At 43.7% G+C, this 17,627-nt stretch overlaps 2 protein-coding genes across 7 annotated transcripts in view; one reads left to right on the top strand and one right to left on the bottom strand.

Annotated features, from left to right (window-relative positions):
* The first annotated feature begins 2,310 nt into the window (after nt 1-2,310).
* Nucleotides 2,311-7,925, top strand: rarab (retinoic acid receptor, alpha b). Its single transcript, XM_076264857.1, has 5 exons — nt 2,311-2,491; nt 2,752-2,928; nt 3,264-3,468; nt 3,891-4,049; nt 4,407-7,925. The coding sequence occupies exons 1-5, from the start codon at nt 2,420-2,422 to the stop codon at nt 4,607-4,609; spliced, it is 816 nt and encodes a 271-aa protein (XP_076120972.1). The 5' UTR covers nt 2,311-2,419; the 3' UTR covers nt 4,610-7,925.
* Nucleotides 7,926-8,859: 934 nt separating this feature from the next.
* LOC143101692 (scavenger receptor cysteine-rich type 1 protein M130) overlaps nt 8,860-17,627 on the bottom strand; it is a 50,880-nt gene continuing 42,112 nt past the window's right edge. For all 6 annotated transcript variants that reach the window (XM_076264834.1, XM_076264832.1, XM_076264829.1 and 3 more), the window contains 7 exons: nt 12,924-13,238; nt 12,456-12,770; nt 12,097-12,366; nt 11,388-11,681; nt 10,619-10,942; nt 9,340-9,468; nt 8,860-9,219 (listed from right to left, as the gene is read on the bottom strand). In XM_076264834.1, the coding sequence (XP_076120949.1) occupies nt 9,170-9,219; nt 9,340-9,468; nt 10,619-10,942; nt 11,388-11,681; nt 12,097-12,366; nt 12,456-12,770; nt 12,924-13,238 (1,697 nt within the window). In that variant the 3' untranslated portion in view covers nt 8,860-9,169. The remainder of the gene's footprint in view (nt 9,220-9,339; nt 9,469-10,618; nt 10,943-11,387; nt 11,682-12,096; nt 12,367-12,455; nt 12,771-12,923; nt 13,239-17,627) is intronic.

Raw genomic sequence — 17,627 nt, 5'->3', positions numbered from 1 at the left:
GGGTTTAGCTGCGTGCCATTTAACGGGTATCACACGCTACCTAATCTTCCTCTCAGGCTCAAGTCGAGTGAGTTCAGGGGCTCGCGGTGGCAAGACAATGGGCTTGTTTGTGCTCAGTCCTGTCTAGGCTTGGGTATCGAATATCGAGTATTGGTTGGAACCGGGACTATCTTTGCGATTTTCCCGGAATCGTTCAAAAGTTTAAATTTCGATTCCTACTTTCGATTCCCAGTCTGCCGACAGGAAGAAGAAACGTCTGAACACCAACGAAGAAGCGCATAGTTAATAGAATTAAAATTCATGGAGAAGGTCAGACTATTTCATTCAGAAAGCAGGGTTCCCGAGGATCCTTAAAAAGTCTTAAATAGGCTACAACTGAATTTTCGAAAGAGAGGTATTAAATGTGCGAATGGGACCGCCAGCGAGTGCAAGAGAGCGAGTGATGTCTCCATCCAGTTTCGTGTATTTAAAACGCAATTGTATACGTGATAGGCTATTAGGCTACGGGAGGAAGTGTAGTGGTTACAGAGTGAAGATGTTTTTCACGGGTTTGGTTAAAGGTGTGAAAACGGTAATAATACAGTAGGCCTATGTACAAAATAATATGCCTGGCGTTTTCGTGGTGTAGCTGAGGCCTGAGAGATAGACAGGGTAGCCTACGTGGAATGAGGGAGCCTACGGTAGAATGAGCGGGAGAAAGAGTTGGTAAGCCAGTTAGCGATAGGTTGGCCATATGTTCGAATTTAGGCCGGACATATGGGTTTTAAAAGCCCTGTCCGGCGTCCGGCGCAGCCTCAAGCCGGACGTTTATTTGTTCTCCTTTTTGGAGTTGCGCTTGGCATCTAAAGTCTTTGCTCGGACGCAGCATCGTTTCACAAACTATGGACGCGAAGACTGCTGGTGAAATTATGTGCAGTGCTTCGCAATCAGGAGGAAATACTGTATACCGGTATGTTAAGTTGATCTGTTTGCATCTTTCCAGCGTGTGTTGCTGGCCTAGCCTAGGGAAGAAAATATCTGTCTAAGTTATAATAGCCTACCTGTAATATCTGCCAGCAGCTTGCTTGCCAGCGTTTCCCAGTAGGCTAGGCCTACTTAGCAAAAGTTGTGAAATATAACCGCATATGTTTTGAATGTCGGCGACTGCTACATAAAAATACGTGCGTTCATAATGTGCGTGCTTGAGATGAAACCAGCAGTTTTCAGCAGGATCATGCGAAGAGGACCTGTCTCTTAATTAATTTAAAACAAGTCAATGGTTTTACAATGTTTCAGTCAAGCTTTGGTTGGTTTAGATACAACTGGTATGCAAAATGTAAAGTAGTGGATTAACTTTAATTTGCTGTGCTGCATATGGACAATAGATGCACATAGTAAATTATATAAAGTAGGCTTATTAAAATATGTAAATAGCTTAGTTAACTTTGAAAAAAATATTTAAGGGAATCCAGTCCAGTGCACATGTCTTTGGCAAGTAGCCCTAGGCTACTACAGACACAGGTGAAGAACAGCCTCAGCAGTAAGCAAAACCAAATATGTACAGTACAGCCAGCTTCAAAAGCAAGCAGTCCAGACCCTAAAATTGTGGCTGTGAAGGTAATTCACACACAATTATTTTCTTTCGCCAAAATATTTTTGGTAACTTCTGTAGACATCCAAAATGGGGTGGGGGTTAAAATTAGTAGGAAAAAAAAACTATTGCATTAAACAGTCTTATATATCTTTTTGCCGTGGTATAGTCTTAATTTTCATTTAGATGTCTTGAAAAGGTCTTAAAAGTCTTTAAATTTGCACTTGGAAAATGTGCAGATACCCTGAGAAAGACCGTTGGTTAGCTAGCTCATTTAAAATATCCTAAACTTTTTTTGACCCTGCCTTTAAAAAAAATCGGAATCGAGAATCGTTAGGAACCGGAATCGAAATAAGAAATCGGAATTGGAATCGGAATCGTTCAAATTGAAACGATACCCAACCCTAGTCCTGTCCTGCTCTGACATTCCAGGTGCTCATTTAGCGCCTTTTTGACGAGATGACGCCATCAGTTTTCCCACACACACACACACACACACACATGAATGGCTATCTCTATGCATGGACTGGGCTGTGACCATGGATTTGAGATGGACACAGCTGGGCTATGCTCTTCCTGCTGCCCAAACATCTGTTGTTTTGTTTAGTTTTATGGGCCCAAGAGTCAAGGTGCATGACAAGCTCCTTACTACAGTCACCACTAACCCAGTAGGAGTTCACATCCACGTCAGTGAGTGCACGATCGTATGGTTTGTGTGTGTTTCCTGAATGCCATCTTTGTGTGTCTCTCCTCCCTGTAGCGGTGCGGAACGACCGGAATAAAAAGAAGAAGGAGGAGAAGAAGCCGGAGTGCTCGGAGAGTTACGTGCTGAGCCCCGACACGGAGGACATGATCGAGCGTGTGCGCAAGGCCCACCAGGAGACCTTCCCCTCGCTCTGTCAGCTCGGAAAATACACAACGGTGAGACACACACACACACACACACCTAGAGGAGCTCCCAATATTTATATTTTAACCCCATAAATATGTTGCCACCAGACTAAAACTCATCCAGTCAGGTTGAGTATACAGTTCACAGATTATTGCAATTTTAAGGAAACTCTAAGGAAAAACTAAAATGATATGTCAGGTGATGAGTAGTGCTGAAATGCATGTCATGGACGAGATGAGCCCTCAAACGCTTCTATTCTTCAATTCTGTGTGTGTGTGTGTGACTGTAGAATAACAGTGCGGAGCAGCGTGTGTCGCTGGACGTGGACCTGTGGGATAAGTTCAGCGAGCTGTCCACCAAGTGCATCATCAAGACGGTGGAGTTCGCCAAGCAGCTGCCCGGCTTCACCACGCTCACCATAGCCGACCAGATCACACTCCTCAAGGCCGCCTGCCTCGACATCCTGGTCAGTCAATTCAATTTAATTCAGTTAAATTCATTAAAATGTATTGACATGGTCATTTGATAAGAAATAGTGTTGCCAAAGCAAACACAGTGCAGAAATGTTGACAACAGTAGAACATAGAATTACATAGAATCATACTGTATAACAACAGTAGAACATAGAATTATATAGAATTATACTGTATAACAGTATGGGTGCTTACAGCACAAGCAGACTGACATACTCTCTCTCTCTTGCTCTCTCTCACTCTCTCTCTCTCATATTCCCTCTCTCATCTGTTCTGTCATCTACTCTTCCTGACCTGCGATTCGTTTTTTTTTCTTTTGGCTGCTCAGATTCTGAGGATCTGCACGCGGTACACCCCCGACCAGGACACTATGACCTTCTCGGACGGGCTGACGCTGAACCGCACGCAGATGCACAACGCCGGCTTCGGGCCGCTGACCGACCTCGTGTTTGCCTTCGCCAACCAGCTGTTGCCACTGGAGATGGACGATGCTGAGACAGGGCTCCTGAGCGCCATCTGTCTGCTGTGCGGAGGTAGGAACGTCCAGAGCACTAATAACAAGGTCCTCTTAGGCAAGTCCCTACACTCGGCAACCATCTTGTAACGCACTTTGGGCAGTTATCGGGCAGCTATTATTTTGTATTTTTGAATACAAAATAATATGTATTTTTGAATACAAAATAATATGTATTTTTGAATACAAAATAATATGTTTGTTTCCCTGCCTACTGTAATTAACAAAAACAAAATAAACTAATAAAATAAGCATCTTATCGGTTTCTGCCAAATTGTTAACGTGTAATGTATGTGTGTGGTGGTTCATGAAGCAGACATCAGTGATATAAGTGAGTGCCCAGGCACTAACATTGTTGTTTGTGTGTGTGTGTGTGTGTGTGTGTGTGTGTGTGTGTGTGTGTGTGCGCGTGTGTGTGTGTGTGTGTGCGCGTGTGCACAGACCGTCAGGACCTGGAGCAGTCGGACAAGGTGGACATCCTGCAGGAGCCCCTCCTGGAGGCTCTGAAGCTCTACGTGAGGAACAGGAGGCCCCACAAGCCCCACATGTTCCCCAAGATGCTCATGAAGATCACCGACCTGCGCAGCATCAGCGCTAAAGGTACACATACACACACACACACACACACACACACACACATACACAGTTTGGTAGAGTAGTTGTGTGCACATCCCACATTGATACCAGGTGCAGGATAAAGGTACTCAGTAAGATGGAAAGAAGAATGAATATCCGCACCCTGGAGCAGCGGTGGACATTAATTCTTCATTTCAATACACACAAACACACACACACACACACACACACAGTCTCTCATGGCACTGCTGAAATATGACGTCAAAATCCTGACTGTCTCCTTTATTTCCTTTTTCCCCTTCTCCACTCTTGTCTTCTGTTTGTCCGTTCTCTCCCTCTCTACCTCCCTCCCCCCCGTCTTTTCCTCTGTCTGTCTCACAGGGGCGGAGCGAGTGATCACCCTGAAGATGGAGATCCCGGGCTCCATGCCCCCACTCATCCAGGAGATGCTGGAGAACTCCGAGGGCCTGGACAACCGTGAGGGCGGTGGGGCACGTGGCGGCGCGGGCAGCTGCAGTCCCAGCCTCTCCCCGAGCTCCGAGCAGAGCAGCCCCCCGGCCCCGTCGCCCTCACCCTCCCCCTGATCTGGACCCACGTCTCTCCCTCCCCAACGCCCCTCCCCCCTCCACACACACACACACACACATATATACACACACATATATATACACACACACACACATATACACACACACATATATACACACACACACACACTTCCACCCTGACCCCACCAGACAAAAAACAAAAAACAACCAAACCAAACCCAGGCTCCTCTGGAGAGAAAGAATGGGAAAAAAGAAGACACTTTCAGCGTGAAACTGGAGCCCTTTTAAGCAGGCCGTTGGGCCAGGCCGAGCTGGGTTGGGTTGGACTCAGCTGGACCCACACTCGGACCCACAGCTGACTGAGTTTCCTCAGTTCTGTTTTTTGTTACTTTAACTTTGGGGAGAGTGGGGAGACAGAGGTCGGCGGGGTGGCTTTGGACAGACCACAACTGGTCAGTCACCTGGCTGGGGTGGGGTGGCACTGAGTGAACACTGGTCCAAAGGACCTTCTGATCCTCTCTCTCCAAACTGGAATCGCAGTCCGGGTTCCAAACCTGCTGAGCCAAGCACCCGGGGGTCAGGCCCAGCCAGCCTTGTTCTCTACAGATCCGGGTCCGACACTGGTCAGTGATCCGGGTCCGACGCTGGTCAGTGATCCGGGTCCGACGCTGGTCAGTGCGTCCCCTCCGGTCTGCACAACCCAGAGCCGTCCGTCACCTTCAGGAGCCCGCCTCTGCGCACCCCACGGCCCACTGTCCAGCTCCAGACTGCTGAGCCGACCTACTCGCCATGGGCAAAAACAGGAAGTCAGGCGTTTTTGCTTCCTGTATATATATATGTGTGTGCGTGCGTGTGCGCTTGACGGACCCCTCCTCACTTTAGGATCCGCAGACCGCTGAGATGCCGATTGGCTGTTTTGGACTTTGGAGGGAAGGATCAGCCAAAGAGAGGAGGAGAGAGAGAGAGAACCCTGCGGTCAGGCAGAAAATCTCCAGGTGTCCAGATGTTGTCAGGGACGTTTCAAAACTTTCGAAACCCTTTCTTTTCTAATGAGAGATATATGAATATATAAAATATCTATATTGACAGAATTAAGAACATGATGAACATTTGAATTGTCTTAGGTGGAATGATGCATTAAAATCATTTGTTTTTCTTTCTTACTGATTATCGTCCCTCAGAGTTTAGATACAGTTGTGTTGACTGCACCATCAGCCCTCCTACACACACTCACACACAGAATTTGTATTCACACCTTGCGGACTGATGTGGTCACTTCTGGGACTGTTGCTGTAGAAGTGACTGGATACTGTTCACGTCATGCACATCAGGGGCACGGTCACTGACAAACACTGTCCAACAAACCAGTTCAAATCACCATGCTCATCAGCTGTAAAGAGTACTGTTATGTTCATGTCCACAAGAGAGACCGAGAGAAAGTGATGCAGAAGAGGTGACTCTGACAGAGGGACAAGTAAGACACATGGAAGATGGCCTTGTGAGTGTTTTGCTCAGGTCCAGTCAGATAATGCAGAGATAGGAGACTATTGCCAAGGAGGACATAATGTGCAAAATATGTATTCTTCTGTCCGTCTCTGGGAAGGTTGATCTCTGTCGACACATGTTAATGCCTTTCATATGAACTTTATTTCATCTTCTTTGTGTTAAGTTTTCACGGGTGGGGCTGAGGCCTGTGGGGGGGTTCTAGGGTTAGGGTTGGAGTGGACGGGACTGGACTGGACTGGACATGCCCGTAGAGCAGGCATGCTAACAGCTTGTTCTCAAGAGATAGTTACTCTTCAAGAATGGTGGTTCTCTCATCCCATGATTAGGATACCCAACCAAAACCAGCTGCATTGTTTTCAGAGAACAAATCAGATGCTCCATTTCCCTTCCCACTGAATGTGATGAACCCCCAACTGACACCACCCACCCCACCCTCCCCTCCCCCCAATCCAACCTCTCCACCCCCCACTCACTGTGTCTGTATCATGTCCTTATTGTACATGTGTCCTGAACAACAGTACTGCCTCTACTACACACACATTCAGTGCATAGTACAGCACCGCACCCCACCCCACAACATAACTGCCTCTATTCTGTGCAAACACCTCCTAACTCCTACCCTGTACGGCTCCCTGTAAAGCTCACAGAGATGTACGTTGAAATAAAGTTTGGCTCACTGAAGCACCAAAGTGTGCCTAAAATCACATACTGGCAAAAGGACATGCACTTTAGAAGTGCATGGATAAAGAATGGGGTTCCATTACTTCACGTTATAGGAAAGCACTTCCCTGTTTCTGCTTCAGTCTGTCATTACTGTAGCCCATTTAGATTTGGATCCTCCTGTTGAGGACTGAATTATTTTCCTGGTTCCTTCTAGAATTCTACAAAAACGATCTATAGTTTCAGTGTTCTTTATACGGTCTATGGGGAAAATCTTTGAGGGCAATTGTCGCATCATAGTGCGGAACTCTCAGTTCGCGGACATTCTAATCACATTTGTGACCGTACTCCTCAACAGGTTAACCACAATGTAAGGACAGGACACTGACTTTTTCACAGTCCTTTACTTAAGGCTTAATAGCAAGGAAGTGTGTGATTTCAGGGGCAACAGGTGATACACAGACCTTAACATGGCATTGCTGTAAAACGAGCTCAATGCTCAGTCAACCTCCCTGAATAAGACACTGAATGATGATTGAGGGGGAAAATCCAATGACATGTTAGCTTTTTGTGTTTACAGTGAGCTGTACAGTGTGTTTCTCCTCTCTCCTCCCCCACCAACGTCACTGCCTCCTAGCAGACAATCACCTAACCTGTGGCCAACAGCACTGCCTCTGTGAACACTTCATCCTCGTGTGGTTGAGCAAGCCACGGCCTCACTGCCTCGGCGCTGCGTGTTCAGTAGAACCGCGCTGTCCAAACACTTCATGGGGTTTAGAGAAAAAACAAAATAGTGAATAAACAGCGAAACAAATATGTGTAAAATCACAAAACAGCTACGCAAAATCACTGTGTCACAGCCAAAGCAGGGTCTCTCCCTCATACACACACATGCACGCACGAATGCAAACACACCACAACCAACATCAATTTTCTCTCTTTTTCTTCTCGCTGTCTGTCTTTTCCCCTCTACCTATTTCTCTCTTTCACACACACAAATGATGGACAGCTGCTCAAGGCGACCCTCTCACCCCTCACAAACAAGGCACAACTCTCTTCTCTCTTTCCTTGACACTTGTACTACAGCTGGACGCACAAAAATGAAACTGTTATTATTGTCAGATCCTTGGATGAAGAGAATGATGATGTTTAATAAAGAATCATGTTTTGTGTGTGTTTATGATAACATTGAAACTGTCTGGTCTTTTATTCTACTAAATAAGTCTCTCGTGAACCTCTGAATTCAGGCTGCTGCACAGATTAGCGTTATTAGATGCCGTGAATGAACACATGGAAATCACAATTCAATTTACAAAACAATTTTGGCCCTACACTTACTACCTCTAACATTTGTAGTGGTTTTACCAGATCCCCGAGCATTGTGGTGTTTAGTGTTTTAAGCCCCCAACGTCGTCTTACAGGCTGCGCTGCATGGAAGGCACTAGGGTTAGGCAAGGGTTAAGGTTAGGTGCCTTGAAGTCGACGGTCGCAGCGCAGCCTTGAAGTCGACAGTGGGGGCTTAAAACACCATCGAGCTAGTATTATCATGGCCTACCTGCTATCCCAATAACATGGTGTGTAGTATTATCATGGCCTAGCTGCTATTCCAGTAACATGATACCTTACATTAAGATCAACAAATCTAGTCAGTATTGTTTTTAGCATAAAGATACTTACTTTGAGCTTTCTTGTAAGATTATTTGACTTAAAATAAGTCAAAATCTTCTTAAATTAAGACAAAAAAAAACAAAACAAGCAAATTTATCTGCCAATGGATTAAGAAAATGTACCTCAATTTAAGATGAGATTTAAGACAAATTCTCTTAAATTTTAAGATACATTTTCTTAATCCACTGGCAGATAAATGTACTTGTTTTAAGAAGATTTTGCCTAGATTTTTATCTTAATATAAGATTATAACACTAAGTAAGATATCACTTTTTGCAGTGAGTATTATCTTGGCCTAGATGCTATCCCAGTAACATGGTGTGTAGCATTATCATGGCCTAGCTGCTATCCCAGTAACATGGTGTGTAGCATTACCTATGGATTCCAAAGTGTAAAATAGACTTGCTCCTCTGAATGCAGATATTCATGTTACTTCATGTTAACGCCATGGAACAGATTTACAAATCTTTATTAGGCAGACATACAAACTGATATAAATTCCATACTATATATACCTTTTGTACCCAAGCTTTTAATTTTGACGAAAGACGTAATTACCAAAATCACTTCTACTATGGCCAAAGATACAGCACAGTATTGGTGGAAAACACACCATAAAATCACCAAGTAGATTTGACAAAAATCTAAACAAAACATTGAAGCAAAAGCACAAAATCTTTACAATATAACATTGGGGCCTACAGACTGCAAATTCATGAAAGACAAGTTCTTCCTCCAGCTAAGATGGTATCTAGTCTGTCTTCAGTTCACTGGCTCTGTTGATTGTGGTACTTCAAATGAAGTCATAGGCCCTGGCATTAAGGACAAACAACAATAAGGTTATTACCATAGTCTTTATATTAGCATATTAAATACCTGGTCCAGCCAGGAGTATGATTTAAAGGATCTATCATATTCTAATGGGTGCTCACAGTTTTCGTCATTGATCGCGTTTGTATGCTGTGTCTTCTTTATCTTCAACAGCAACACTGAGCACAGGACTATCAGAAGGAGCATCAGCCCGAGTGTTGCCCCATAGATCACAGAGGGATGTGCAGATGCTGTATGACATGGAGGACCACCACATCAGTCATCAAAAATCAAATACATAAAAGAAGAAAAGAAAAATTGAACATTGTAATAACTTTAAACAAAAAATAAAACACAATATCAGGACAATAACTAGAAAATGTAATTCATCGGAATTACCAGTGCATGAAAATGCAAGTCATAGTGGATGACAAGGGACAGTTGGAATGGCTGAACAGTTAAATAGTTGGATAGTTTAAATGGTTAAATTATTTAATAGTGAATTATTGTAGTGATGACATTTATTTTGAAACAGTTGTGGGCAAAGGAAACAGTTGGCGGGAGTCATAGTTGATGATGACTGACAGTTGGAATGGCTGACCAGTTAAGGAGTTGAGTAGTTTAAATGGTTAAATAATTTAATAGGGAATTATTGCAGTGAGGACTTTTATTTTGAAACAGTTGTTGGTAGAGGAAACAGTTGGCAGGAGTCATAGTTGAAGACAGCTGACAGTTTAAATGGCTGACCAGTTAAACAATTGGATAGTTTAAACAGCTAAATTATTTAAAGTGAATTAATAGATGTGCATCGGTAAATAGTTTATTGGATGTTGATAGACAGATAGTTTAATAGATGAAGTGAGGAAAAAGAAGTGAAAGAAAGTGGGGAAGAGAAAAGTGAGCTATCCAGTTCAATGGAGAGAGACACAGAGAAGAGGTTCCATTGAAGTTGCTGCAGTCAGTGAGAGAGCACAGGTGCAGTTGATTGCATTCTAAGTCGTTAATAGCCCTTGGAGAGACACAGAGAGAGTTGGCCTAGTTGAGCAGCTGTCAGTTACAGGTGCAAATCAGTTTGATTAGCCCATTGTGATGTCATAGTGCCAATGCAAAGTCTATGGGGAAAAATAAGCTTGATTATGTTAATATCTCAAAAGTATAAAGTTTACAAAAACAAAAAATACATTCCTCAAGTGTCCTTTTCAAGACCTACAGTACATTACAAAGTTTGAATGAAGTTTCTACATTAAACAGTTGAAGCTGAATTAGACACAGAAATTTGGTGGGAAGAATAAGAAGAAGAAGAAGAAGAAGAAGAAGAAGAAGAAGAAGACTTCAGAAAACAGATCAGTGCATTTTCATGCACTGTAATTATGTGTTATCACACGGAGAATGATACTACACCTTTTATCGTCACATGAAGCTCATTTGTTCTTAATGAGGTGAAGAGACGTGTGGACAAAGTGACCTCGTAGAAGCAGCTGTAGTTCCCTTCATGGAAAAAGTCTGCTTTAGGAAAGTCAAAAGAGGCAGAGTGATTGACCGCCAGCTCAGTCCAGATCTCTGCTGACCTGTCAGAGATGAGGTGGAAAGAGCCTCCTTGGTACTGTGGCTTGGTGGAGCAGACGATGGAGAAGCTTTGGCCCCATGGGACCTCTGGGCCATGGGGCCCCAAGACCAGCTCTCCCTCTGGGGCACTGACAGAGATGTTGGGCTGTGACAGGGACACTGGAGGACATACAACACATGAAAGACATACCTTATATTGCATATAGTAGTGTTAGTTACTAGTAGTAGTTTTTGATTTTTTGCAGTAGGGGGTCTCTGCAGTATATTAAGATATAATTTTAATAATAATGTTTCTAATTAAAATTAAGATCAGAAATGAAAAACAGACCATTGTTTATGGATTTTTTCAGTGAACAAAACAGTCATGCAATTCTTGGAGCATCCTGACATCATACTATTGTGTCAAATTTGCCTAGAACTTTTGAATAGTACTTCATGTGATACAAATAACATGAAATAGATTATTCTCAATTTCTCACTGACTACAGAGAAGCTGCAAATTCATGATTACAACTAAACAATCTATGAAAATATAATGTTAGAAACCTTTCCAAAACAATGTCAAATGAAAAGTAATATGCCGTAAAAGTGGTTAACATCTCACCGTCTACGGAGAAGCTGACAGAATCACTGCAAGAGGAGGTAAAATCACGACTGGACACTCGTGTTTGATACTGGCAGTGGTAGGATCCTCCATGTGCAAAGTCCACCTGACGGATGGTGAAAACAGCAGATGTTCCCGTGGCTGCCTTTGTCTCTCTATAGGACCCAGAGAGCTGCTGTAGGGTGAATGTCCCACCCAGGTACTGAGTGGAGATGGAGCAGCTCATCTGGACAGGCTGGCCCCAAGATGAGTTTCTTTCCATTTGAAGAGTGAGAACTGGTTTTGGGATTGTAACTGGGAACAAATATAATTAGTTAGCTAGTTTATAAACCTAGAGAAGAAATTACTTTCCACAGATCTCTTCGCCATCAAACCACACCCCCCTTATATCCACACTACACATCACACAGCAGTAGACATAGCTCTTTACTGAAAACATTAATTTCCCAAAATCACAATGTCTAACTCGTTTATAATCCTTACACATTTTCTACTTTGAGCCTATACAGATGCCCTATATGATGTAACTGTGAGTTAGCATGCTAGTTTGAAACTGCATCAGTTCTCATCGTTTTGGTCCTTACGGAAAGCTTTTGTACCTTAAAGGGCAGTTCACAACAGGGACGATAACTAACTATTATTAGCACCTGTTTTATAGAATGACCCTAACCCTAACCCAAATGCAATATGAATTATATGACACACTCACCCATAGTTATATTTATGGGTCCGCTTTTAGAGAAGTTAGGTGAGAGGGCACATGTGTAACTGCCCCCTTCAGACAGGTGCAGAGAGAAAGTGGCATTTTTCTGATAGGAATCAGGTGACATGGTCATAACAGAAACCCCGTTCCTGTATAACTTGAAGACAGTGTTGTTACAAGTGTCTGATGGTGTGGAACAGTTGATCTGAATTGTCTCTCCGGGCCAAACGACTGAATATGGAGAGATAAGGGAGATGTTGGCCATCAGTCTCGCACCTGTAGAAGAAAATATATAGAAGGGGAAAATTGATACGTTTGACTTCTGCTGTACTTGAGTAAATGTTAAACGTCTCAAACTCACTAACCTGAGCACACCACACCAGCATCTTCACCATGGTGACAGTTGTGTGTTCCAAATCCACTATGGGAACACTCTGTAAGGGATCCTTCAGAACCAGTACAGTTGACATCATCCATCCAGATGTTCCCACTCCCCCTGCCAAAGTACGCTTCCGAAGGGGCACAAACAGCACCTCCACATCCCAGCTGTCTGCACACCACCTGTGCATCACTCATGCCCCAGCTATCATCACACACAGTGCCCCACTGCCTGCTGAGATAGACCTCCACTCTACCTGAACACCTTGTGTTCCCGCCAACCAGCCTAACAGGAGCATTTCCTATAACAAGTACAAGTTCCAGGATGTAGAATGGGTTAGACAATATAGTCAGCAAACTGGCATGACAGTATTACATAATATTGGGGATATTCTAGTACTCAAAGGGGTTGCTATCATTAGGTTGAGTGGATTAGTGTGGTGGTTCTTACTTACCTAAGCACACCACACCAGCATCTTCTCCATGGTTACAGTCATGTGTTCCAAAGCCACTATGAGAGCATTCTGTAAGGGTTCCTTCAGAACCAGAGCAGCGGACCTCATCCATCCAGATGTTCCCACTCCCCCTGCCAAAGTAGGCTTTCAGAGGGGCAGAGACAGCACTTCCACATCGCAGCTGTCTGCACACCACCTGTGCATCTCTCATGTCCCATTCATCATCACACACAGTGCCCCACTGGCTGTTGTAGTAGACCTCCACTCTACCTGAGCAATCAGTGCTCCCACCAACCAGCCTGACTGGAGCCATTCCTACAGGTTACCAGACAGAGTAAAGGAGAAAGAAGGGAGCCAACTTGAAATGTAAGATAACATCATATGTCGTATAATACATTTGGATAGTGTGGTCTATAGATGATATCAGACAAAGTCGATACAAAGTAAACAGAGACACGCTGGGCACTGCCAGTACTACAGACTGGTGACAGGGTGCCTGCAGCACATCAATAAATGTTTGTTTGTTTGTGATTCATCTTGTATGTGGTTTTCTTTGTACTAACTTGAATAGCAATACCAGGTGGGTAGAGATGCCCTGAATGATAAACCAGATAGCAATTTCCTTTGGGCCGGATCCGAATAAAAGCCTTTAGATCCGCCTGTAGCGGACATACGGTATCTGACTGTGGGCCAGATCTGCTCCTGATAGAGGTTTCAGCTCTGCTAGCAATGCTGTTTTATCACCGGTTTACAGATTTGTCCCAGGTCTGATTTCCGCAACTCAACCGGAAGTCAGGAGATGCGTTTAAAATACAAAACACTGATTTGGCCCAAACCTGTGATACGGATATGAGCCGAAGGACCATTTTTTCACAGCAGACCCAGGTGGTAATGATATTTATTAAGGTGCTGATTCTGCTAATTGACTATCCTTTCCCTAGGCCTACTTCATTGTCAACTGGCTGCTGAAGAAAAAAAGTATTTTGGGATGACACAAATTAAGAAACCATGGGGGTGCACTATGTTCCCATGGCCGCTTCATTTCTACAGTAGCATAAGGTATGAAGATATAGTTGGCTCAGTATTGATCAAATGCTTGTTTCATTTTTTTATTATTATTACCTAGCAGTGGTAAAAGTAGTCAATTGTTGTTTGTGTCAGATCTAACAAACAGTGCTATGAGACAACCCTATATTCTTGCCACGCATGCAGAAGTCGAGCAGTAACGTTAATCAAGAATCTTTGCTTTGCTCACTAATCAACCTTTTGACATGATCAGCCAGCCTACGGTTGGACTAGGATGCTGCCCAACTTTTCAACGTAGGCTATCTGCTTTTTATCCCTTTGTTGGTTTATTCAGAGACAACAACAAGCAGCTGAGCGATTGATAACTTTACTGTAAGGTTAAACCATTATTTTTCAGCAATATAGCTTACAGTGGTCAAAACAGCCATCACAATAACTATTTTGAAAAAACAATGATAATGCTTACGGAAGCTTGTTCCTGCCACACTAAAATAAAAAAAAAGGCTCAGTATTACGTAATTATGTGAAAAGTTTCTTGTTATAACAATGTTTTTCACGTTTTAACAAGATATTTATCACGTTTTTGCATGAAATTATCACGCTATTTCAAGATAACAACACTAAACGTTGGCATAAATGTAGTCGTATGAACTTGCACCCTGACTGCTATTAAACAGTGCTGCTTGATGAGTGTTTGTTTTTGTGCATGTGTGTATGTGTGTGTAGGCTACGTGTGTGTGGTCTCTTCCCAGCTGACTGAGGAGCAGCGAAGAGGGATGTGTGTGTATCGGCAGAGAGCCGCTGAAAAGGAGGCCGAGAGAGAGGTTCTGTGCAGGAGTGTTGTAGCTTTATGTAATGCTGGTTATTGTTGTACTAGTAATACTCGTGGGTTAATTACTAAGGCATATAATATGAATACACGGAGGCAAGGATGCAGTACGAGCTGTTCTTTTACTGGCGCTCAAATCACACAACACTCAGACCTACACAGCCGATCCCAGAACCCGGCAGTAGTGACAGTCCAATACAGTTGAGCACCGAGTGCTCAATCAAATTCACCACATCCCTCTTTTCCAACTGAGAAGTGGCCCACCTATAAGTGACTTCCAACATTAACTCTTTAGTAACCATTAACTCTAAGGCATCAACGTTAATCAGACCTTTTTTCTATATGTATATTTCAAATATCAACAAAGCCTGTTTTAAATCAACAAGGCTTTCATTAGTAACCGCAAACCACTTTTCTGTTAAGCCTTCTGTTGGGTACGTCATGTGGCCTAGACCTTATGCACATTTAACATTTTCACATTTGAACATTTCAAGTTAGCACTTATTGTCTTCTCCTTTTACACTTGTTTTTTTTTTTTTTTAATGACAGAGAATGATGACATAAATGCTCATGAGATCAGTCACTGTATCTGGCAGGGCGTCTAACTGCTCTGCCGCTCCTGGTGTAGCATGTGTGTGTGCTGTTCATAGTCACAGGAGGGGGGTCGTGTGGTGGTGAGTCCACTGAGACGGGAATCTGAGAAGGTTGCACCTCTGAGTCCAAATGTTCATCATCCAGGTCAGTGTCTCTGAATAAGCTAGGGTGTATTTTCATCAGATGTCGCCTGTTCCTCCTTTGCATCCTCCCTGCCGGTGTTTGAACAGTGTAGGAGCGTGGTTCATCTCGTCGTTGGATGAAGACCGCAGGCTCCCAACTGCGTCGTGTCTGCATGTGCACAGTGTCTCCTGGGGTCAACACTGGCAGTGGCTTTGCCCGCTGGTCATAGTGTTGCTTCTGACGGGACTGCAGGTCCTGTATTTTGCTGTGAACATGCTGTGGGGCTGACTGTTTCAGCACAGCACTGGAACATGGGAGTGTGCTCCGCAAAATCCTTCCCATCAACATTTGTGCAGGTGAGTCTTTCAGTCCTGTCACCGCCGTGTTCCTCAATGACAGCAGCACCAGATGGGGATCAGTGCCGGTCTGCATCGCTTTCTTCAGCGCATGTTTTACAGTCTTTATGGCCCGCTCAACCATTCCATTAGAAGAGGGGAAACCTGGGCTGGAGTGTGTGAGCTTAAACTCCCATGAGACTGCAAATGCCATCATCTCATAGCTGGCGAATGGTACGTGATCGCTCACTATCTCCCTAGGAATCCCGTGCCTTGCAAAGACTGATTTCATCTTCTGAATCAATGTGTAAGCTGTCTTATCAGACAGGTTGAGCACTTCAGGATATTTTGTCAGGTAATCTACTAACAACAGGTAAGACTGACCATGTAGCTCGAAGATGTCGGTTCTGACTTTCATCCAAGGCAATTCTGGCACCTGATGTGGTATGAGTGGCTCAGCCTGGTGTTTGGGCTGTAGCTGCTGGCACTGCACACACTTCTCCACCATTGTCTCTATGTCTTGTCCCATGCCAGGCCAGTATAGGACTTTTCTCGCTTTGGCCTTTGTGCGCTGCACACCTTGGTGAGCCAGATGCAGCTTCTCCAAAATCACGCTCCTGAAGCTCTCCGGTATTATGATTTTTTTCTCTCCGACCATCACAATGTCATTCTCAGTGCTGATATTGTCCTTCACTTGCCAGTAGCTGTGTAGTTTCTTGTCCAGACTTTTGTTACGATGTATGAATGTTCAATAAGTGCATGACACGCAGAGCAAGGTGCACACAGGTCTGTATTCAGCAAAAGCCATACAAGTTCCTAACTTCCGGGGTCTATGCATATCATAACTAGATGTACTGCAGAGCGGTACAAAATATGACCGCCGCCCAGTCCAGCACATTTTTTCCACAAAAATAAATCACGCTGAAAGGGCTATATGATTCTAACTGTCTCACTAAATTGCATTATCCACACTCAATTCTCACTGATACCTGCTAGACAACAAGTACCAAAACATGATTAGTTCATAGATTTCACATGTAAAATTCACTTTATACAACCCCACCTCCATCTTGCCTGTTCATAATTCTGAGAAATTCTTGAATTGTGTGCATGTGTGCATGTACATGTTTATGTTGTGTGTGTGTGTGTGTGTGCGTGCTTGTGTGTGTGTGCCTGCGTATGTGCCTGCGGTCATAATAAAAGCAGCTATACTAGACCCCGTAACATCATCCTTTACAGAATTCAAGATGTAGGCCATCATGCCCAAAACACAGTGCTTAAACATGACACTCTTATATTATTGAAACAATCACATCAACATTCATTGAAGAACATTTTCTGAGAAAAGCCAAACACATGAACATGCATTAAAAAACATTTCCTGAGAAAAGCCAAACACATGAACATGCATTAAAGAACATTTCCTGAGATGAACAAAACATGACCATTTCTTATGTCTTTCTTTTTTTTCATATATGATTAAGCAGTGTGTATGTGCCTTGTGGCAAAATGTAAAGATCAGATCATAGATTAAGGGCACTATCGTGCACACCAGCGCAATTGACTTTGTATACTCGCGCATTTGTCTTTCCTAATTTGCAGTCAGCGCATATTGGAATTTTCCCTCCACAGGTACATGTGCGCCCACGGGGGCGTTTCAGCGAAAAGAGGGGGCGTGTTCCGGCGCAAACGGTCCCTGTTGATATTTTGCAGTTTCAGAAAACAATTCCGCCACAGACCAGAAACCTCATGGTCTAAAGTCAGTGGCGCAAATTCAGATGCTATTTTAAGGGCGCA

This window comes from Alosa pseudoharengus, unplaced genomic scaffold (genome assembly GCF_046254945.1).
Source record: "Alosa pseudoharengus isolate Yale_2024_CS ecotype anadromous, Long Island Sound unplaced genomic scaffold, YU_APseudo_1.1 YU_APseudo_1.1_scf_4, whole genome shotgun sequence".
Taxonomy (NCBI): domain Eukaryota; kingdom Metazoa; phylum Chordata; class Actinopteri; order Clupeiformes; family Clupeidae; genus Alosa; species Alosa pseudoharengus.
Note: the sequence above shows the minus strand (reverse complement) of the source record. Positions and strands in the feature narration are given on the sequence as shown.

Coding starts and splice junctions, on each gene's coding strand:
- rarab (XM_076264857.1), top strand. CDS start 2,420: ATGATCGAGCGTGTGCGCAAGGCCCACCAGGAGACCTTCCCCTCGCTC. Junction 3,469..3,890: donor CATCTGTCTGCTGTGCGGAG/GTAGGAACGTCC, acceptor GCGTGTGCACAG/ACCGTCAGGACCTGGAGCAG. Junction 4,050..4,406: donor GCGCAGCATCAGCGCTAAAG/GTACACATACAC, acceptor TCTGTCTCACAG/GGGCGGAGCGAGTGATCACC.